The following is a 24,220-nucleotide window of genomic DNA, read 5'->3' on the forward strand; positions in this document are numbered from 1 at the left end:
ATCTTAAATTCTTTCTTTCTTTTCCCTGCATTTTGTATAATTTATTTGTATTTTTTTAAGCCAAATCATCCTGAGTTATACACACACACACACACACACACACACACATATATATATATATATATATATATATATATATATAATAAACAAAATAATTATATAAGATTCATCAACTGAAAACTTGGAATTGTTAACCATGAGTCTTGCATGAAATATTTGTCTGATTTATTTATTTATTTTTTTTTTAAATTTCTGTTAGTCAAACCAAAAACAAATTCTGTGAAAAGCAGCAGGCAAGACTAGCAGTTGGTGTATTTGGGGTTTTTTTTTTTTCTTGGGTTTTTTTTTTCTCCTCCGTTCTCCTGTCGGAAAGCTGATGGTGGGGCAGAAACCGGAAGCGGCTCGACACAGGCTGGGAGTTGCTGGACAGCCATTGCAGCGTCGTGGCTCAGTAACAAAACACGAAAGCAGAAGAAGAAAACCTGAATCCGCAGGCTCTCTTTTGACCCGGGGACCAACTTTTTCATGGTTGTAGCAGCAAACCCACAAAGTGAATTCATCTGTACATAACTAACGGGTGAGTTTTCGGTAAATACTGTGAAACTGTGTGTACAGGCGCTCAGCATCTCTGCTAGCTGAGGCGGCTCGTTAGCATATTATCATGGCTGCTAACGACGCTACGCTAGCATTGCTAATACCAAGTTGGCTAGCTTATTAGCTTACAGGAAGCCTCAAATTGCGTAGAAACTTGAGGTTTTCTCGCTTACGTGTTTATTTTGTAATGTATGTTTATGAATGGGGGAAGCCGTGCTCTCATTTATCACAGTTTCCAATGTCGTGGGTGTTTTTTGTAGCTAATATTAGCTAAATCAGCCTGCTAACCTCCCTGTCGTCGCTGCTATTGATGCAACGTCGTCTCCTGGAGAACATGACACGTAGCTAGTGGCTTTCAGCTGTCCGACCTGTAATCCGGCCTCACCCTCAACTTCATTGATGAACACTATATTTCTGTGGTTTTTAAATAAGATCACAATCACCATTAAAAAGTCGACGTTTAAATTTGTGAATAATGAAGTGAATAATGTGGAGATTATCGGCGTGTGAAGGAGCCAGGTTAAAGGTTAGCTCCCACGGTGAATGTGTAATTACAACCGACTCAAACTGCATCCTTTCTCTTGGCCCGTTCAGCTATCAGAGCTACATAAATGTAACTCAGTCGGTCTCTTCAGGACAGTTTGACTGAGGGCTTCATACAGTTTTGTTTTTAAGAAACGATTATTAATATACGTCGCTTTGCTAGAAACCACTATGTACTTTACTCAATTCTGGAAACTGCGATATTCCTCATTATCTGAATTGTTTTAATGTTTTAGATGAAGTTCTCTGGTGTGGTTTCATTCTCATAATATCCTTCAGTAACAAACTGTGAGGAAAGATGAACTCGAGTCAAAGAGTTTTGAGTTGAGTTTTCCAAAAGCCTTTCCTTTGGTCACAGACAGGAAGTGTCCCTCTCTCTCTCCTTGTGTCTGTTTTTCTCGTTTTTTTTAGCAACAGACACCTCTGTTCAAATTGTTTGATCACAGGTCTTTTGGGTGAGCTAAAAGGAAGCTTGAGAGTGAATGAGGATGGAGTGTTTCCACACAGAAGCAACAAGCTGTTGTCCAGCTAGACAGCAGGCATTCGACTTCATGTGTTTAGATCAGACTCTGTTTCAGTTCCATTTTGTTTTGATTAAAACAGCCTGGTTAGGATATCTTGAATGACCAGTTCTTATCAGAATAATAGGCCGTACTTTCAAGGCCGCTGCAGAAAGCCATGGGTAGCCATAATTGAATTGACTAAGTGACTGAATGTTCATGCCGGCACACTGTCAAATCCTGTAGTAAGGTGATGTTTGAATTGATAAGTTGCATTTATTATCCTCCCCTTTGTGAGATTTTGCCACCTACCTGCGGTAATATGGTCCTAACTGACAGATTTGTTTGTTAATTGAGTTGTAAGTGTTGGTGCGGCTATCTTTGAAGATATTACTAGGTTTATCCCTACTGCAAAGTGTTAGTCATTGTCTGTATATGTGCACAATTAAAGCAACCTCTTTGCTCTGTAAACAACAGCCTCGCATGATGTGCTAATGAGCAATGTTGCTGTGTGCTGGTGAAGAGTTTAACAGGCAGGTTAGCACACACTTTCTTGTGTGCTGAGTTCTTCAGCTTGGATGGGGTCGTGTATGAGTTATGTATGGGTCCACATATGATAAAGGCTACAGGTTTTCTGTCAGACTGTTTAACCGGCATCCACTGCTGCATCACGCCACACGTGGACTGTAATGCCGGCCCACAGTGTCACAGCAGCCAGCTGGCATGGGCGGAGAGAGCAAAGGGGACTGGAGTGTAGCTGCTGCTGATGTGTGTTTCAGCTGTATTTGCGTGGTCTTGACCTTTGTCTACTATATACTTTAGCCCCAGAGTTGTTTGCATGTTATGCAACTGGGGCTACAGGTCGGTCAGGCTTACAGTGTTCTGATGCCACACAAACTGTCGCAGAGACAAAGATTGAGAAGTGAGGAGTGTTTGTCTAGTACTGCAAACACTGAGCTCATGGGGAAAAATAGCTTTTCCAAAAGCCCTTTCTTTTCTTTGATCACAGACAGACTCTCTGCTTTCTGTTTCTCCTTTTTTTTTTTTTTTTAGCAAGAGACACTTCTGTTCAAAATATTTGATAACAGGTCAATTGGATGAGTTAAAAGGAAGCTCAAAAGTGAATGAGATTGGAGTGTTTCCAAACAGAAGCAACAAGCTGTTCTCCAGCTAGACAGCGGGCATTTGATTTCATGTGTTTAGATCAGACTCTGTTTCAGTTCCATTTTGTTTTGATTGAAACAGCCTGGTTAGGATATCTTGAATGGTCAATTCTTTTCAGGATTTCTTGAATGACCATGTCTAGTCATAATAATAGGCTGCACTTTCAAGACCCCTGCAGATAGGCTGTTTCAAGCAAACTGCATGATTTGGCTGTTAAGCCATTGTCAGACAGGATGTGATCATTGCTCTGAACTGTGTGTCCTGAGTGTCCAAAGAGTCCTACTAGAACAAGATAATAATGTGCTGTAGAGAGCCTGCCATTAAATGTCACTGTCCTTATCACCAGTTGCTAGAATTTCTGATAGGCTTAGGCAGATTGCTTCTCCTTACAGTTGAGTGTTGTGTTGTGTCTGAGGTCTGAGGAGATGAGCTCTGATTGGGCCTTAATGATTTTCCTGTGCTCTGTAGTCTGAGATTCAGACTTGTAAGTTTGTGTTCTCAGTTTCTCAGGGTGTCCAGGAACATAGGCATGTATGTAACAATTTCTTATCTAACAGGATGGGTATGAAGTCATTATTTAAGCCTGCATAGTGCAGCTGAAAAAATGTGTTGTAATACCAGTCATTACGAAGTCTGGAAAGCTATAAAGTGAATTACAATTGTAAGTCACTGTTGAAATTGGGTCTTTGAGACATCATCCTCATCCAGTTAATGCTTCATGTTTAGGAAGAAATAAGAAAGCCCCAGCTAGACTAATGTGTTTTAATATTTATCTTAGGCCCGTGTTTTATATCATTTCCAAAATTAGGCCTGTATTGAAGTGTTTGGCTCTATGTCTGGTCTTTTGTTTGCAGTCATGTCTTACTCTGTTTTTTATTTTACTTTTCAGGATTCAACAGCTCCGGATATGGCACAATTATTAGATTGGATTTATAGTGGTTTCAGTAGCGTACTGCAGTTTCTAGGTGAGTACAGATGACCACACACACTAACACAGAATGATGGGATGTTAAAGGGGTAAACAGGTGATTGTATACAAAGCTGACTGCTTTGGAATTTAACTGGAAAATGAAGAGCCTATGTGTTACCATACCGGAGGAATCAGGGAAACTGTGTCCCCACAATCCTTTTGCCACAGTTATTGTATAAATAGTATAGTATTAGTGTCTTCAGCAATGACAGGTGCAACTTTAATTGTTATAAATACTGATCTCTCCTACATGTTGGTTCCTAATCATCAGTGAAAAAGTTGTCTGGAAGTGTTGGGGATAATAGAGGGCTCTGTTCCTAGAAATCAGTGTTGTCGCTCTCATGGTAGAAAGTGGGCAATACGAAGCAGAGTTTTGCATAGGTGAAAGAAGCACAATTGTAAAATCAACAGTGTTATCATTATTCCTTAAATGCATCTCTAAAACTCGAACTGGTCAGAGCAGTGGATCACAATTGTAGGATTGTGAGATAATTTTGTGGGTTTGCAAGAGGATTTGGCAGGCAAGAGGCTATTTCACACATGATGTTTTATCATAAAGACTTAATTTTTACTTTGTCCAATGCAAGATAGCATACTCAATCTTTCTCAGCCTCAAGGCATTTCATGATAGTTCAGCAATGGACCAACCTATTCTTTGAAGTGTTCCCATTCTGAATACGCACAACCCAACATGTTTAGAACCCCTGCGATAGAGCACTAGCAAGAACAAGCTCATGTAGGCAGCTCTCACAGGGCCGTCCATGCTACAGATGTATGCACTCATGGTATTGCCAAGTGTCTTGGCTAAAAGCTAGGGATGCATGATAATAGTGGTACGTCATTGGTATCAGCCAAAAAGAAAATTTCTGCTGATATGACATTTCGATATGTGAAATAGGTGAAATTTGCCATGGTTATGGCTTTTGTTAGGATTGTGTCGAGGAGAGCATCATCGAAGCCTGTTTAAATAAAATGAATATTATCAGGCCTGTTTGAAAGAAAAAGTTGTATAAAAATAAATATGGCATGTTTTAAAGAACTTAAGGTAGTTTTCCTATTTCGTCCAGTGAATGTGTGCATTTTGAAAAGCATTATATTTTATGTCTGCATCTACCAGTGAGCCATCACGCCAAGAGAAGGCATAGTTAATTCCACTACAGGAGAACTCAGTGTTCTCTGCAATTAGGTGGAAAAAATATGTGCATATATCAGTATTGGCATTGGCAATCAGCCAGAAGAGTCCCCACTAGGCCCTACTGCATCCATACTAAAAGTATCCACTCAACAGCACATCACTTGAAAAAGAAAGACACCCAGAGGAAGCCTCTGAGAAACATGGTATCATAGGATTTTTCACTCCAGTCTTCTGTACTTGTCTGAGATGGACTTATGAGGTTGAAATCTGTTGGAAACTTGTAGTGTAACCAGCTGTTACCTTCCCCAAAGTCCCCTGGCCTAGTTTCTGTGCCAGAGTGACTGTTGTGAAGCAGTTGCTCCTGCTCATCCTGTCAGACAGGTAGTGTACTGTGGTTGCTTTGCTCCGGTGAGTAATGATGACGTCTGCGAGTGCTGACTCAGTCAGAAATGATACAGATCTACTGGTATCACCACACTGAGTCAGAGAGCTCTGAGTGTATAACGTAGTCTTGATTTTAAAAAAAAAAAAAAAAAACTGTGGGAACATACAGTTTCGTATGTGCTGATTTGAGTACACATAAAGAAGTAATAATGAAAGGAAAATAATGGTATTATTTAGACAGTTTTTCCTTGAAAGCACAGTGTGCTGTACTAGGTCTATAATTGGAACCAAACGATGAACAGATATAAAATCAAAAGTAAAATATCGTTCCAAGCCCCCTCCTACATAAAATTATAGATGAAAATTACTTTTTTTTTCTTACAGAGGATAAATAGTTCAAGGGTTGATTTTATATTGGAGAGCCAGATCTTTGTGATTTTCTTCAGTGTTATAGTGTTTTTTGTGTCACTAGATGGAGCACACCATCTGTGCTGTTTTTCATCTTGTAGTAAATATCTATTTCTATGCTTATGAGCATCCTCTGCATGCCTTAGAACAAGTCTGAACTTGACAGCTCTAATTGTCAAGTGTCACTTTTCTTACTCAGCTGATTGATTGACTGATGGTGTGATAATGGGTTCTAAACCACAATTCATAAGCCTTTACATCGCTGAATCTCATACATTTACATATCACAGTGAACACCTGTTTCCACTTGGGGTGACATTTTCTTGTTTATAAAGGTTACAAAACATGTGTTGATGTGTGATATGATGCGACCCATCTGACAAATGTGGATGGTTTCCAAGCTCACACTCTGACACGTCTCTGGCTTCGTTTCAGGACTGTACAAGAAATCCGGCAAGTTAGTATTTCTTGGCCTGGACAATGCTGGCAAGACAACGCTACTGCACATGCTCAAAGATGACAGATTGGGACAGCATGTGCCAACTTTACATCCAAGTGAGTTGGTGCTATACTTACATACACACACACTCAGTTGATTTTTTTGTTGAAAGCCATCCAATGCAGGCAGATTTGGACAATTTATTCCTAGACAATTCACAATTTGCCATCATTTGATAAGTACTCTCAAGCAAACTCATGTTAAATTGGTATGATTAGGCCCTTTTTAGGTTGCTGACATAGTAGTAAGATAAGATAAGATAAAATATTTGTACACTACTGTGGAAATCTGCCTTTGGGCTCACCATAGTTGCCAAGGGACCAGTATAACAGATGAAACAGTACAGGATAAAAATCTGCACAAATCCAACATCACATTAAACAACACCAGACAAGACTAAGCTTGAAGTGCTGACTGTTAAGATAAAACAAGATGAAAATGTGCACCAAGAATTCATCAACAAACTGCATGTGGAATAAAAGATTTTTTAAATATTTTTTTTCGAGGCTGTAGGTGCTCTTAGGGCCTCCTAGGAGAGAGATTGACAAACTCCCTGTTTAGGGGATGTGAGGGGGACTACCAGAATTTTCTCTGCTTAACTCTGTTTTGGAGAATGTATATTTCAAACAGCTGTTTCTTTGGCTTGCCTATAATTTTACTAGCCAATTGTGTTTTTAGATGTTATCAGTAATAGTAACAACAATAACAACACTGTGTTTTTTCCAGTAACTGAGGTATTACAACTTTTTGTTTCTCTAATATGTCACATATAACTTTGGTGACTCAACCCTGCCACAAAGAATACCATTGATTGTTGTAATAAGCCCTCAAAGTCTAACCCCTTTTCTTCACTGCTTGCGTGTGTTCAGTTCACACACATGAAGATGTGCATAACTTCACCATGCTCACACTTGATGTTATTTGTGAAGCATCTTCTCTTGAGAGACTCAGAGTAGAGTTGCAGCTCCTTTGCGTGGAAAGGAGCCAGTTGAAGTGGTTTGGGCATCTAGTAAGGATGCCACCAGGGTGCCTTCCAAGGGAGGTTTTCCTGGCACGTCCAGCTGGGAGGAGGCCACGGGGCAGGCCTAGGACCAGGTGGAGAGATTATATCTCCACACTGGCCTGGGAGCGCCTCGGGATCCCCCAGTCAGAGCTGGTTGATGTTGCTGGGGAAAGGGAAGTTTGGGGTCCCCTGCTGAAACTGCTTCCTCCGCGACCCGACTTCGGATAAGCGGTTGAGGATGAATGAATGAATGAATCTTCTCTTGCTGCATCCTTACAAAACATTGGATATAAATGCAAATACCACAATGAGGTGATGATTTAACCAGCAAAAACGCAGCAAAGGGGTGTTTTGAGATCCACACCAAATGTATAAAAATACTTGTATCTTTTGCACTCATATGTGACAGACTTCAGGTGAATATTTGAAGACAGCTGTATTGATTTTTATGACCATGCTTCTGTTGCAAGTGACATCCATGTAAAAGAAAAAAAAAAAACATGGCTAAAACTGATGCAGCGGAGACGTGAGTTACAGCTCAGTCCTGCTACACTGTGGTACAAATATGTATCTGGAAATGCTGAGCATTTTTGCCTCCAGGGCTTATAATGATCACCAGAAACTATTAAAAAACCTTTAAAAATTTAAACCATTTACCTTTCATGTCTGTACCTGTATTCACCTGAATTGTAGGTCAGAATTGACTCAAAATTATGGGACACAGTTTAATTAGGTATGGTTTTACTTAGTCGGTGTAAAGTTACAGGATCAGCCCAAAATCACAAACGTATTTATGCATTCATTCATTCCAATTTACACAAAAAATCAACTTTCTGAAAAATTATTACATAGCAAGCAATCCACTTGAATTTTTCCTGGTTTGTCAGAAACATTGTGGATGTATCTGACAAACTCTGTTGTTGATATGTGGAGACCTGACGAAAATCCATGCATTTGTGTTGTGATAATAAAGACCCACAGTGCCTACCGGGGGTAACTTGTGTGTTGCTGTGAGCAGTTTTATATATTTGTATTTGAGGAGACTGTAATATTGACTCATGCTTTGCCTCAGGCCTCATAACGAGAATCTGTGTTTTTCTATTGATCACTAAAGGAGAGAATTTGTGTTTCTTCACTTTGACGCTCTCTTCAGGTCAGGTCACATTAAGTGTCTTCTCAATGACACTTCAGCAGGACAGATGCTTACTCTCACATATGGCCTGAGATAATATCTTCAGATTGATTGATTATAATCACTAATCTCTTCACCACCTGCTGATCACAAACAACTGAATGTAGAAAACTCATGTGCGCTGTTGTCAGCTACTTGACATTTCAAGCTCTAAATGTGTCCCTTTTGTCTCCACCAGCCTCGGAAGAGCTGACGATTGCTGGGATGACTTTCACCACCTTCGACCTTGGAGGCCACGCACAAGGTGTGAATGTTTCTTATTCATACTTCTATTTTGCATAAGATATGTGCTAGGAACACTCTGATAGCACTTCCTCTCACTGCTAACATGATCTGTTTGATGTCACTGAGTAAAAATGGCTGCGATACGACATGTTTTTTCCTACACAAGAGATACCGGACCTCCTGCTATGTGGTAAAAGGCAGAAAAACGCGCAGCACAAATGGGAAATCCTCCCCTACTGACACTCTTTGCTCATCATCAGCCTAATATGAGATACCATTTTCAGTGTCGGTGAATCCAAAGTGTGTGTGCATACATGCATTTGTGTATGTGTGACATAAGGATAGAATTAATTTGCTCTGCTGTTGCCCTCCATGTTGTTGTTGCATGTGTCATAGCAGCACAGTACAAAACTGTCTTACACTGTCTGTGTGTGTGTGTGTGTGTGTGTGTGTGTGTTCATTGTCTCACATAGCCCGCAGAGTGTGGAAAAACTACCTCCCCGCCATCAACGGCATTGTCTTCCTTGTGGATTGTGCGGACCACCCCAGATTGGCCGAATCAAAAACAGAACTTGATGTAAGTAGCTGCTTGAGCACCATCACACTGCAGATTAGAGTTGTTCTGACATATGATGTCATCAGATATCAAAGATGGGCTGTGTCAGTGTGACTTTCAAGTGCTGGTGTTGTTGTTTTTTTGTTTTTTTTAGTATAATTGTTTTGAAAATAAAATTTCAGTACTGCAATACCAATAAATGCACTGTTAACTCTTTACCATTTCTTACCATCCCATGCCCTTTCATGTATCCATTTTAGTGAGGGGGCAGGGGATCTTGAGGGGGAAATAAAATGTCAACAGAAGATGCCACATAGAAGTGGTGAACATCATCTGAAAGCTGGCAACCTGAAGATTAATTTCAAATGAAGCTTAGCTCTGTGTCAAGTTATTCTAGTTAGATCTGCAGTAAACATAAATCTGCAGTTGTTACAGAGATTTTGTGCAAAATTTAACCATTGATATGATATATATGATATTGATATGATAACCATTTTGCCAATTGATGGGAAAAATTTGGGGTGTCAAAAACCTTAGACAATTAGAGAATTCTGTAAGAATTGCATTTTTTGGTGAGTTTCATGAGACTGTGGTCATCTTATAGGTCACTATAGGTCATTTTATACAGTGATGTCAAGTTTATAAAAAATGGTCTCCCTACAATGAAATGGCTGCTATGGGGGCTAACATCATCACACATGAATTAAATGTGGCTCATTGAATCCATAAGAGTCTCAGCTTTCCAATTGATGCAACTCCAAGACTGTTTAGGCCCCAGTCTGCACAAATACACCATTTTACATCAGGCCAAAAGAACACATGTACTGCATACAAAAATCTGCATGGTTTGTGGCCCAAACTGCATGAGATTAGCATAAGGTGGACGTGTCTGCAAAGGGAGAGCAGTGGCTGCCCAAAGAACCCATTTTCATTCAGAGATCTGGAGGTCAGAGGTCAAAGGACCCCCTTCCTTGCCAGAATTTAGCCAATGTTTAGCCAGCATGCCAACAACCTAGCATGACATCAATCAGTTCCTTAGGTTGTCCAGTTTCATGTGATAGCAGTATCTTCACTCTAGCTTCAAAACTGAGCCCTCTAAAGCCTCTGACAGACAGTGAGTCGGCTGGGCCTGTCAGCAGGCTGGCGGAACGGTAAGGAGTGAAGCTAATAGAGAAACATCCATCCTAAAACTTAAATGCTCTTAAAAAGTTATTTGTGACTTATACCTCACAGTTCTGTTCCTATTTTGTTGTTACGTTGTACATTTTCCTCATATTCCTACAGATAAAATTCATCCTAAACAATATTAATAGCGCCTTTTAGAATCTGGAAATGTCTTTCTTAAAACTAAGTCAAGACTGTTAATTGAGTCAGTTATTTGGCAATTAATTTAATGGTTGGCAACTACTCGATTGTTAAACTTATCATTGCAGCCGCATTTGATTATTCTTTTTTAAGGCTCTATTAAAAAAAATCTTACTGGTAAAATTGGCAACCTATCTTTATTACTTGGCCAGACAGTAACCCCTCCTGTGTTCCCTTAGGCACTAATGACAGACGAGACCATTGGAAACGTGCCTATCCTGATCCTTGGCAACAAGATCGACCGACCAGAGGCCATCAGCGAGGAGAAGCTGAGGGAGATATTTGGATTGTACGGACAGACAACAGGCAAGGTGAGGAGAGACAGCACTCATCTACTGCTATCAATAAATACCCCACAAAAATACTGTTAGAAAGCAGTTATGCTCATTTTTAAGTGGTGTTTTGCCTGGTTATAACATCCAAATTTCAATGAGTTTACATGAAAGCATTCATGAATGATGGCTGCTAAAGCAGCCTATGTTCAGCACCATCTTCTTCCTTTCAAGATATACTTGAGTACTCTACTTTCATGTAAAAACAAACCTAGAAATGAAAGTATAACAAGTATACAGACGAGATGAGACTTAATGAATGCTGTGGGGAAATGTGATGAAACAAGAAATGTCATTTGAAAGCTTGTATTCTTGTCAATTAACTGTCTGTGGTACTACAATGGAGACCTTAAATTACAGTATTGTTTTTCAAAGAATTGATCAGGACCCATCTCACAATAGTCAGAAAACACTGGCATTGAAAGCTAGGCTCAGGAATGTTATGAAAGAAGACACAAGACCCCAGCTGGATAAAATACTGAAGCTGATTGGATTGTTGCCTAAGACAGGGTCGGTTTTTGCTCGATTAGTTTCCAACATGAAGTATTGGTATGTTTGGAGAATTTTTAAGGAGCATTAGCTTGCGGTACAGTAGTTTTTGTTCAATGTTTTGTTTTGATTTTGTATTTTTTGTTACTACTTTATGTATGACCTTGCTGATCTTGTGTGATCTCCGAGTCAGCACTGGCCACAGGCTAATGTAGTCACCATCCAATGGATTGAATTCCTTTGTTGTACCTCTTTGCCAAGTAAAAGTGATTTCTACTCCCCGTTTTTTTTTATGTCCAGGGTAACATTGCCATGAAGGAGCTGAACACAAGACCACTGGAGGTGTTCATGTGCAGCGTGCTGAAGAGGCAGGGCTATGGGGAGGGCTTCCGCTGGCTCTCCCAGTACATCGACTAAAGCAGTCATGCCCGATAGCAACAACGCCGCCGCACCACTACCACCACCATCAGGGGGCGCTAAATCCGACCACCCAGACGCCCACCGTTGCCACCAGTACCACCATACTCAGCCCCATGTTTGGTTCAATAAGTCTGCCTCCACTGTCAGAGAAACCAGTACAACTTGATCCCAATAGACTTTTATTGGTCGAACATTTGGTACCACACTCACAAGCAAGCAAACAAACATACATAAATACATACACACTTACATACGCACACACACACACACACTCATCTCTATCTCTCTTTCTTTTTCTAAGAGAGGAACAGCGCCGATTCCACAGCTGAGGTGTTCAAATTCAGATGGATGAGTCTTTTCTATATCATTTCCTGCCTTCTCCCCATCTCATTTTGCCATCTATTGCGTGTGCTGATAAATGCATTATATCTGTAAATCTGTACATGATACTATTGGTATACCAACGACCTCCCACCCATACTCCCTGCCCCCTTCCTCAACACATTCTGGGCAATGAGAGAGAGTAATGTAGTTGTACATGTTGCAATACACTTTTTTAACAGTAAAGGAGACATTCAGCCTAGTATTTAATCACCACATTTTGGTTTGTCTTTTCTCACTTTTTTTTCTTTTACATGATTTCAATAAACATAAAACTTGTGGCCACATGTACAGCCCTCACCATCAAGAATTGTGTCTGTGTGGCTGTTCTACCCATTTATTAAAAACGGAGCAGTGCATTTATCTCAATGGTTTGGAAATAACATCTATGTCTTTTGTCACACATTATTTGGAAGTTAGGGCACTTTCCTTTACAAACAGGACTTTTCAATCTTGTGGGCACAGTAGCACTGAATGGGTCAAAGAGGTCTGTGGGGTCCCTTTTTTATTTTAGAGAGACCTGAAGTGGAAAAAGACCACACATCCAGTAAACTGGAGATTTTAATACACGAAACATCAGCTATTGTAACAGTTTTTCACCCTTTGTGAGGTTTGGTGATGAAAATGCATAGATAGCACAATGACCAGATTTTGAAAAGAAAACTATTTAACTGTGAATGAAACTATTGAATAAAAAGCTTGATAATAACATGCAGTAAGAGACAAAGGAGGAAAGAAGAAAAACAGAGTTGGTTGGCAGTTTGTAACATCTAGTAGTTGTCAATATTAGACGTCCATCTTACAGATGATTTCCCCAGCGCAGACCTTTGACAAGGTGTATCTAGTGACCAACTGTAGATAACAGAGAACACACAGTTCCACAGTAGGAACTGACAGATAGGCCTAAGACATCTATAAGAAAGGGACCATGAAAAAAAACATATATATATATACACACATATATATATATATATATATATATGAACACATACATGAAATGTACATGAACATCGTACATGGATTTTTTTTTATAAGCGGTATCCCTTGACCTATGTGCATTACCAGAAACTATTATGCATGCCTTGTTCTTTTGATTTTTATTGACCATTATTCCAGCGAGTACAACAGGAGGGAAGAAGATGCCAAAATTTACAATGTTGAGGAGTTTGAGAGCTGATTGTCATGTTTTCTGTTTTTTTTTTTGTTTTGTTTTGTTTTTTTTTTTAAAGGAAACAATGGAATTGCGCATGATACACACTTTCTGTTCCTGTCCCTTTGTGTCTCTTACACCCTCATGACCACGTGATGAGCTGTTCTGACAAGGGAGGGACTTGCTGTTGTTTGCATCATAAAAAAATTGTAATAAATGTTTGCAATGAATAACAGGCTTAACACTTGTCCCCAATGAAGATTTTGTTTTTCTGTCACTTTTCTTCGGTTATATAATTATGTTGATCTCACTTTTATAACAAAGTTCTGTAGCTAATGTACATATAAATATATATATGATAAGCTGTAGCTTTATAAACACTATAATGTCAAAAAGCATGTTTTCTCTACATTCATTATCATCTTGATAAGTACTGTACAAGTTAGACCTCTAGAGGGTGCATGTGGCATTGAAAATATTGTGTTTCTTAATCCTCATCCTTCGCACAAATGATAATGAATCATACCTGGTATGAATGATAAGCAAGTAGTTCTCTAGAAGATGATACTTTAGATGAACATCTTATTTATTTAGATTATTTCTCAATGGAGCACCACAGTGTCTCCCCATTAAAGCTCATACATTATCCATAATATATGCAAAGGCATTTTAAAATCCTCTCTCATGTCAGATCATCAATAGACTCCATGTGTTTCCTGTGCACATTGCAGCACTCTCCGGTCATGATATCAGCCACACAGACTCCCACAGCTACCAGCGGGGAGCAGACAGCGAGGACTACAGCCAGCAGCAGGTGTCCACACACCCCACATCTCCTCCCCTTTCCCTGGGATGCTCCTGTGCTTTCTTTGCTCTCTCCTTCCTCTCCTTCTCTTCCTACCTGCAGTGCTGCACTTACAGTTGGGACAGAGGCTCCTGGTTTGGGCTGGGCGGTGAGGGGCCCAGGGTGAGACCCGAGGTGTGGGTGGTGGATGTTGGGGCAGGTTTGCAGCCACAGAGTGTGTCCTGGTTGAAGATATTCCTGGCTCCGTGGCTTCAAAGGGCTGGTGGGGTCTTGTGTGGCCGGACATGGAGCTCTTTGGCCTGGGAGTGGTGCAGAAGGATCACCTGAGCAGGCCAACTGGGTGCAGGACAGGTTTTGTGTTCCCAGTACCAGAGAAGACTGGCTTGGCATCATGCAGGAGGATGTGAGGAGGAGATTTGGCTTGTTGGGTTGTGATGAGTAAGGCTGTATAGTCTGGAGAACAGATAAAGTCTTATTTATCCTACACAAATGCTTGTGGCAAGGTTCCCACTCGGTGTCAAATTCCCTGACTTTTCCATTGCCCTTACATCTAAATGTCTATTTTCATGACGTATAGAAAAATAATCTCACTGTCTAAACAAAATTTATTTTAAACATACTTCACATTCAAAGTTCTTATTAAATGACTAAAACACAAACACAGAATAATTATGATACTGGTGAATAACCTACTCATTTTTTTTTTTTAATTGAGGGACAAAATTCCATGATGTTCCATGACTTGTCCCAAGAATTTATTCAATTCCCTGTCAGGAATTTGACTTCAAAAACTCCATGACCACTGGGAATACTGTTATACTGTCCTGAGTCTCAATTCAAGATTAAATCTATGATTGAGGAAATGTGGACCTGTTGTCAAACAGGTCCACAGGTCCATTTTAAATGTGGCGTATGTTAAGTGTACAAAATAACAGCAGCAGCTCCTCCTTATGTGACGTCGACTGACTGAACTGAGCAGAGAGTTATGATTCTTTGTCAGTTTCATCTGCATATGAAATGCAGTTCAGTCATAAAGCAGAGACGTGAAGAGAAAGATGTTCACATCGCACATCACACTCATCATATTCAAACATACATACTGCACGCCTATGGTTTGCTGCCATTTGTAGAGCAAATTTTTGTTTCCCCTTATTTTGAAATTTCAAGGACACAGGAGTGCTGTGTCCCCACTCTATTGGAAATACATAATTTTTACATAACACAGATAGGCCTGCAGATACAGGTGTACACACAGTAATATAATTTTATAATATTCTGTAGTATTATTATGTAATGTTTAATCTAGTATATTTGTATAAGGTGTTGCAATGTTGCAAACACACAACATTTGACTTTTTTTTTTTTTTTTTCAAAAAATTATAGGTAATATATAGCACCCATGATAATAATATAGATAATAATAAAAACTTAATAAGAAGAAAACTAAATTGTTTCAGTAACAATAGTTAAAGTAGTATTATATACTGACAGGCAGATTTGAAAGCATCATCTTTCTGGCTTACCTCAGTGTGTCTCAAGTCTCCTGTGGGCTCTGCAGAGCAGTGAAACTGTGGCGCTGCCTTGTCCTCCCTCACAGGGATATAAGGACATGAGACAACAGGGGAGGTGACATCTCATTACCAGCGACTTTGCCTCCCATGTCCCATCTCTGCTCCTATCAACATTCAAGACACACCTTAACCAAGTCACAACAAACACAAGGAGAAGACAAGAAGGGTTGGACATTTACAGTACATGCAGAGGGCAGCGATGCAAAGCACTGTGGATCTCTTTGATGGGGGAAATTAGACCCTTGGCTGGTGATTTTAAAAAACTGAGATGTTTATATCTTCTAAAAATGTACTATATTGTTTGTAGAAGGCACAATGTAGGTTACAACTTTATGTATAATAGTGAATTTTACTTTCATGTCAGAAATGATTTTGTCAGAGTAGGTGTAAGAGTAGATTTTTAATATGTGGATGCCTAATTTTGAGAGTAGTGATGCACTGGGCACATTTTTTAGCAATGTAAATGAGCAACAGCCTCAGCAACTAGCAGCAAAATCAGATAAAGGTCAAGAGTTTATTTATATATTCTTTTATTATTATTATTATTATTTGCCTTGAAACAAGATGTGTTGGTGTAATCACAGCAATAATAAAGCGGCAGCTCTTCAGGCGCTGCTGTATGTTTTATTGTCCTTACAGAATGACACAAAGTCATCCAGTCCCTGGCCATCATCTGTTGCAGTGCTCCACACCAACACTTTGTTGTGTGTTTGTTTTGTAACATTGTCACTGTTTTGGGCCTGTACTTCCCTATTTCATGACAATTACATCATGTGGCACAGCTCATGTGGCCAAACCATTTCTTACCATGAGTAGGTTTTGAATGAGTAGCTTAGCTGACAATGATGTCTCCGATAGGCGTACACATAAGATACGTAGAATGTGTTATTGGCCGACAGGTGCATAGTGAAGCAGTTTATTATTAAATGCACCAAGCCTCATGCATCCAAGCTATGCTTTACAGAGCAATTCTGTTTTGTTTTGGGGGGGGGGGGGGTTGCCCTTTTTTGGAACTCTAAAGAGTGCAACCTAATGACTTAAGTTGTTTTGCAGAAGACTGGTATGGAGTTGAGGTATACCTACCTCCCTGTGAGTTGTGTAGACAAAGACACTTCATCTGTGTTTAAGGGTTGAATCAATAATGGCATCATTTTTGACATGAGTGTCAGATCCTCTTGAGACAACCATTGAGTGACGTGTTGATCTTGTCTGTCTCCCCTGCAGTGGCTCACCGGTGCTCACAGCTGCACAACAGAATGGATTTGACAAGCATGTTGTGCAGTCGTATTCTGGTCCTCATGCTATGTCTCCATATGACTTCCAGATGTTGTGGAGTTGTCTGTGAGGCACTGCATGTTGTCTGCAGCCATCCCTTGATATCCATTTGTGCTCTACTATCTTGACTGATGAGGCCTGTCAGTGCCAAGTTCACAAAATGCTCAACAAGTTCAACTGCACTTGATGTTATTGAAGTTGAAGTTATTAATTGTTGTTGTTATGGTAACAGTTGCAGAGGAGGGGATGATAATGCACATCACTTGGGATTTGGTGGTCCTTATGTGGACTCTTATTTGTTGTGTGCATTTTGTAATTGTTCAGTTGCATAGATTGTCACACTGACTTTATTATTGTCTTCTAGTGTGTTTTCTTTTGCATCAAGACTATATTGTTTGTAATTTAAGACTGTATTATTTGCATTAAGACTGTATTGTTTGTAATTTAAGACTGTATTGTTTGCATTAAGACTGTATTGTTTGTAATTTAAGACTATTGTTTGTAATTTCCTCAGTGGGTCAGCATTCCACACCTGTTATAAAGGGTTCTCTTCTCTCTGTGGTCCTGTTACAGCTGGGTTTTTTGTAGGGGAATTTTTTCTTGGCCGGTATGAGGACTAAGTCAGAGGGTGGCGTCCTGTTTGTTGAAAACCTGTGGGCCTGAAAAGCCCTTTGAGACTGTAGACACTGATATTGGGCTATAAATAAACTTGAACTTGAACTTGAAACCAAAACACATTTGATCAAAACAGGTGAGAAGTAGTTTCATTGTCATCTGTCTGTAGATTGCAAGAGTGATTTGTCATTGTTTTGATGCAAAAGCAGAAGTGTCTCTGATTAAGGAGTTCTGCCTGAGATGCCAATCATTCACATTCATTTTTAAAGATTTAATCTGCCAGCCTGGGATAGTTTACTCTTTATGGTGTCTCAGGCACACATTTCCACACATTCAGATCTGGAAGCTGCCCACAACAGCCACTGTCTTCTGATATGCCTCGTCAGTCTTGGGATTTAAACTAGGGACATTTAGCTCACAAGCATGGTTCATGTACACATGCAGGACAGTGCAGCAGGAACATGTAAGCAGCAATACACATGTGATGTCATCAACGCGGTGTCAGAAATAAGTTTGGGGAAACTTTGCATGGGAATCCCCTCCGCCATACACAGACACACAAACACAAACACAAACACACACACACACACACACACACACACACACACACACAGAGGTGTTTGAGGAATTTGTCATGAGAACTATGATGTCAGGATAAGAGGGATCGCTCACTTCAAAACACACACACCTACACCCTCAAATCTTAGCGCGCAGGGGCTCATACTTTTTTTTTTTTTTTTGCTTTTTTTTTGCTGCCTCATAAACTAAGCCTCGACTACTTTAAATTTTAAAAGCTGATGCTTGATTTTTTTTTTTTTTTTTTTTTTTTGGTTGAAGCCAACAATAGCTGATAATTTGTGCCGATGTTAATCATTACATTTAAATGTGATCATTTTTATGCAAACAAAAAAAAAAAAAAAAAAAATAGCACAAAGATTGGGTGTTTGCTGCAAAATTGTAGATGTTGTCACACTGACTTTAAGGCAACTAGCAAAGTTTTTGAGCCAAACAGAACCTATCCCTGTTTTTGTCACATTGACCTTAAGAGATTACACCTGACAGTTTAACCAAAAAATAATTCCTCCAGAAACTTGTGACAAAAATCACCTTTACATAATGAAACCAAAACACATTTGATCAAAACAGGTGAGAAGTAGCTTCATTGTCATCCGTTTGTAGATCGAAAGAGCGATTTGTCATTGTTTTGACACAAAAGCAGAAGTGTCTCTGATTAAGGAGTTCTGCCTGAGATGCCAATCATTCACATTCATTTTTAAAGATTTAATCTGCCAGCCTGGGATAGTTTACTCTTTATGGTGTCTCAGGCACACATTTCCACACATTCAGATCTGGAAGCTGCCCACAATAGCCCCTGTCTTCCAGTGCCGATATGCCTAGTCAGTCTTGGGATTCAAACTAGACATTTAGCTCACAAGCATGGTTCATGCACACATACAGAAACAAATAGGAACATATAAGCAACAATAAATATGTGATATCAGTTGTCCTTGCAAGATAAAGGTCAGGTGACAGAGATAAGTGTGGGGAAATTTTGCATGGGAACAATAAACCAGAAGTAAGAACCCGCCTGAGTGGCGTCAACTCACAAAAACGTGACTGAAAATTTACAGCTCAAACTGGTTCTCAAGAGGATATTCACACACACACACACACAGGATTTGTGGAAGTCTGTTAAAAACTTATAAATAGCACAACAGAGGATGATACTGAATGATGGCATTGGATTTTTTTTTTTTTTTTTTGGCTGAGGCCAACAACAGCTCATATTTTGTGCAAGCAGTAATCACTGAATTTGAATGCGACCATTTCATGCCAAAAACAGCACAAAAATTGTTGTCCTGCAGAATTCACTCCTCTCAAGGTGAGAAAGCCTCCAAAACAACAACCATCATGGGACACCAAAACTCTCTGTTGAAAAAAAATCTTTGAAGTTTGGTAAGGAATCATTTCTAGGGAGCAATTTTGCACCCAGTTTTAGCTTCTTAGCACTAATTGCATGATTTAAAAAAAATGCAATCAAGTAAGACTGAACAGCTGGGAGGTGTAGGAGACTAAGCTGATTGGTGTGAGGGGGAACAGTGTGGAGTGCACATGTCATGTGTGTTTTACCAAATGTGTGTCTGACAACTGTGCCTGGCCAGAGCTGCATCTCCAACTGCACACTGGCTGCTCATTGTTACCACTGGAGGGCAAACTAAGCCAGGTTTAATGACATAAACACAGCACCAGAGCCTCTGCGTTAAAACATTTACAATGCATTGCTCAACTTCATAGCTATATAGCACTGAAACCTGCTTAAAACTCATGAAAAGAGTTTTTGTCACGTTTTTAGGCAAAGTCCAAAAATTGTTATAACAAATGTATTGTAGGCCTATTGTTATAACAACAACAACAACAGCAACAATGATAATAATAATAATAATAATAATAATACATTTTCTCAACAAAGTTACAAAATGCTTTACAAGAAGAGAAATCATTTTGGCTGTTGAGAACTGCAACTTGTCACCAAAAGGTCAGTGGTTCAAATCCCACGACAGGAAGAGGAAGTCTGGATGGGGGAAGTGAATGAGAACACTTTCCTCCTCACTCAGCACCTTTTTGTTGAAATCCCTTCAGACAAGGCACTGTCTGACAGCTGTGGAGCTGTTGAACAGCTAAGCACTCAAAACTGTGGCGGCCCATTATCACATTATTTATTATTTCTGCAACTACAAGAGACATTACAAAAGCTTTATTGTCCTTGTTCAAGTCAATGAAATTATAATAACTACTGCTGCATGTATGTGGAGACAGTCTTTTTAAGTTGTAATCAATTTCTTTATGGATTTGCATCCTTATTTATTTTAAACCCTAATCACTTTGGTGTTTCTCGTCTTCACTGTCCACAGATCACCATGTCAAAAAATGTCAGCTGTACTCTGACTTCTTGTTCTTTTCCATTTTTTCTAATGTTTATTCCAAACAGATTGATGTTGCTGCTATCAGAGACATAAAGCACCTCCCTTTCTGTGCACCAAAGAAAGAGTTTTGGGTGTTTTTCCTCAAGAAAGAGCAACCAGACACCACGGGGCCCTGTTCATAAAGCTTCCTTGTACAAAGATTGCTCCCAGTGACAAAAAAAAAAAAATCTTGTTTTCTAAGAATTTCCCTTTATAGTTAAAACTAGATCCTGGTTAAGATAAAAGTTATTCACAGATCATCTTAGCCCTGAAGAGAGCTCCTAAGGTGAAAAACTGTTAGGAGTGGGGAGGAGGACTTATAAGAGGCTCAAGGGAGAAAATGGCAGAAAAACAAAGAGGTAAGAGAAATATTCTCCAAATGCTGAATGACAGTGAGTTAATGAAATGAGAGGCCTACCAGATTAGATCATGCAGGGATCATGTTTGTGGTCGATCTCATTACAGATGCACTTACATCTCCACCCAACACAGTACAGAGCTTTCACAGCCTCATATTGTGGCGCAGTTCATTTCATTTCCATTGGATTTCCTAGCAGGGACGGGATGCACATCCATATTATCTGAGCGGAGCCATTTTTCCCTGTTAATATCAAATAGATTAAGTACTAAGAATGACCAGCATGATAATACATGTAAGCAAAAAAATATATCAACTATCAGCATGTGAATAGGCTATTGCACAAGTAGGCCTGTGTTTTCAAACATTTTGACAGGTTCTTTAAAAGTATGGCTTACAATTTATTTAACCAGACACCACGATGAGTTGATACATAAAACAGTAATCTTAATAGACACTCAATTCTATTTTAGATCTCACTGCCCATTGTATGCTCATTATCACTTAAAAAAAAAAAATCAATTTTGTGGTCAACCAATCACACCTTGTACAAGAATGTGTCATACCTAACAAGGGGGTCAACCACACCCCCTTGTTAGCATAAATGCCTCTGACCCTTCTTTTGCTCAGAGAATTTTCCTAAAGCTAGGACTCCTTGCTGGAAATTTTTGGGTTAAGTTAGGAGCTCTCTGAGAATATTCTCAGAATGTTTGTTAATACGGCCCCAGGTGTTGCAAATGTAAAGGTTTAACAGGTGGAAAAGGAGGCTTGTGACTGGCTAATCCAAGGATTAGCTGGGAAGAACTCTGGGTGTTGATTTTGGATTAAAGCCCCTCCCCCTCTTTCCTTCTCTCCCACTACAACTGATGCTTTTAGTTAACTTGTCTAGTTAAATAAGGGTTAATATAGTGCAGAGGAATAATTCTTACTAGTGCACCTACTACTGTTTCTCCAGTGTGTAAATATAACCATGGCAACTGAGCCTCATCTAGAGAAAGGACTTATGATCAAAATTGATCGTAGAAATGTGAGTAGGTGGCAATCCACATCAATACTGTTATTTATAAACCCTGAGCTTGACATAAAGAATTTTCCCCAGGGAGCTGAAGCTCATTTGTGTGCGCTCAAACTCCTGGGGCAATTTCATTTTATAGATTGAAGGCAGTGTGCACAGCTTTATGCAGTTAAAGCCATTCTTATAAATCAGGTGCATGTTCAATTTGAAAAAATGATCTTGAGATGGAGTGAAAAATTCAGTCCAAGTACATTTTAATAAATGAGGCCCTTGGGCCCTCTGGCTGCAGTCATTAGGTTTGCTTTATCAAGCCTCTCGTCGCAGGAGCACTGATTTAAGATTATTGAACAGTGGACCCTTAACCCTCCCTCTCATTCAGGATGAGAGTTCTCAAGGATTTTTATTTCAGGTCTTTAAGACCCACAACTTTTATATGTGTACTGATAACACACTCAAAGCTGCTCTAGGGAAGGTTTTTAAGTAAATATCTACCTATCTCATCAGCATGCAACAGCAGAGTGGCCATTCCCCACTACCTGAGGCACTGTACACTCACTTTATTTGCTGAAATAATTATTTCATTATAATTCAGGTGTTGAGAATGATCTCTGGTATGAAATCTCCCTTATGGACAGAGTGACAAATTGAAAAACACAAAAATTTCTCGTAAACAACAGAGACTGAGCGCTCCATCAAGAGAAAGCTGCACTCAACAATTTATGAAGCTCCTCACCACTTCATCAAAAAATTCCTGCTCACAAAAAGTTAAGATTCGCTTACTTTCTGTTTATATATACACTTTTTTTTTTTGGCTATTGGTCAGATTAAGGAAGTGACTTGTAGACATCACCTTGGTCTCGGCTAACTTCCTATGACCCTTTGCCATAACTAGATTAGTCAACAACAACAACAAAACCCTCTTGTTGCAGACCCACAATTCAGTATCACATAATCTCTATGATAACCTCTGGTATTGGATGGGAGTCGTGCTTTTGCCCCAGTCCATTTCTGTCGGTTAGCAGGATCTCTAAAAGTAATTAATTGATGTGCATGACATTTTGTGGAAAGGTTAGTGAGTCAGTTTTTATGTTAATTGACCAGAGGTGTGTGTGTGTGTGTTGCAGTAGGTGTTTGGTGTGAACACTGAATCTGAACCCAGTTGTAGGGCACTGAACACTGAGACAAGAACTGGTGCAAAAAGGAGTTTATTGTCATGATACCTAAAGAGTCTTTTGCAGGAGGGGTGAGCCGTGAGCCAAAGGATTGCCGAGGGAGAGCGAGCAGAGGGGACCGAGTGAGTCCAGAGTTCCAGGGTTGAGTGCAGATCCGGAGTGTGTGTCCGGCTGAGACGGAGGCAGGAGGCAGGAGTCAGGCGTGGTAACTGTAGGCACAGGAGACAAGAACTGATAAATGTCAAAATAACAAAGCAGGAGAATTAGAAAGGCTAGAATTTGACTGACTGGTAGCCGAGTCTAAAATCTGGCAGTGTGGTGGAGCTGAGGTTTATAGAGCTGAGAAGACTGATGATGATTAGCAGCAACTCCTGCACACCTGATCCCACTCCTGTAATCAAGCACAAACACACACGCGCGCACACACACACATTGAGAGAGAGAGAGAGAGAGAGAGAGAGAGAAGCTCCTGCTATGTAGAAGCACAGGGCATGATAGTAGGTGTAACTTTTGGGAAATATCCAATATGTGGAACTGGCATATCTTGATTTTTGCATAGTGTTGGCAGAGTAATGTGCCGCTCTTAGAGCTTAATAGTTATACTAGAACACATACATTTTTTGAAGGACATTTGTTTTCTTGTGTTGGCAGAGCAAAGTCATTTAAAGGTACTGTTGTCAAGCTAAAGTGGCTGAATTTGTAACATCTCACCCTGCTTACTAAATCATATTTTTCTTCTGTTATTCATTTAGTTATTGTTTTATTTTTGAAATAAATATAAATAAATATAAATAAATAAATTCCTTACCTCTCCTCTAGTTTCACACAACTTAACTTCCTGCCCCTGTGTGTGTGTGTGTGTTTCCTCCACTGATTATGCTGCCACGCCTTGATTAGTTTCAACTGTGTCTCATTACTTTATGTATTTAGTCTCTGTGTTCCCCTCACTCTGTGCCAGTTTGTCTTTGTGCCAAGCGTACCGGCCTTTATTATTATTATTATTATTAATAATAATAATGTAGTAGTAGTATTTTACCTCTGCTTTGTTGCCTGGACATCACTTTACTCACCTCCTTGTTGAACTCTGTTTGCCTGATCATCTGCCTGTCGACCTGTGTTATGAACCCTTGCAGGTA

At 39.7% G+C, this 24,220-nt stretch overlaps 1 protein-coding gene across 1 annotated transcript; it reads left to right on the forward strand.

Annotated features, from left to right (window-relative positions):
• Positions 1-377: 377 nt before the first annotated feature.
• On the forward strand, positions 378-13,552 carry sar1b (secretion associated, Ras related GTPase 1B). Its single transcript, XM_030069034.1, has 7 exons — positions 378-577; positions 3,691-3,766; positions 6,134-6,253; positions 8,571-8,636; positions 9,091-9,194; positions 10,718-10,849; positions 11,660-13,552. Exons 2-7 carry the CDS (start codon positions 3,709-3,711, stop codon positions 11,774-11,776), a joined length of 597 nt encoding a protein of 198 aa, XP_029924894.1. The 5' UTR covers positions 378-577; positions 3,691-3,708; the 3' UTR covers positions 11,777-13,552.
• The last annotated feature ends 10,668 nt before the right edge of the window (positions 13,553-24,220 follow it).

The sequence above is a fragment of the Myripristis murdjan genome, chromosome 14, assembly GCF_902150065.1.
Source record: "Myripristis murdjan chromosome 14, fMyrMur1.1, whole genome shotgun sequence".
Taxonomy (NCBI): domain Eukaryota; kingdom Metazoa; phylum Chordata; class Actinopteri; order Holocentriformes; family Holocentridae; genus Myripristis; species Myripristis murdjan.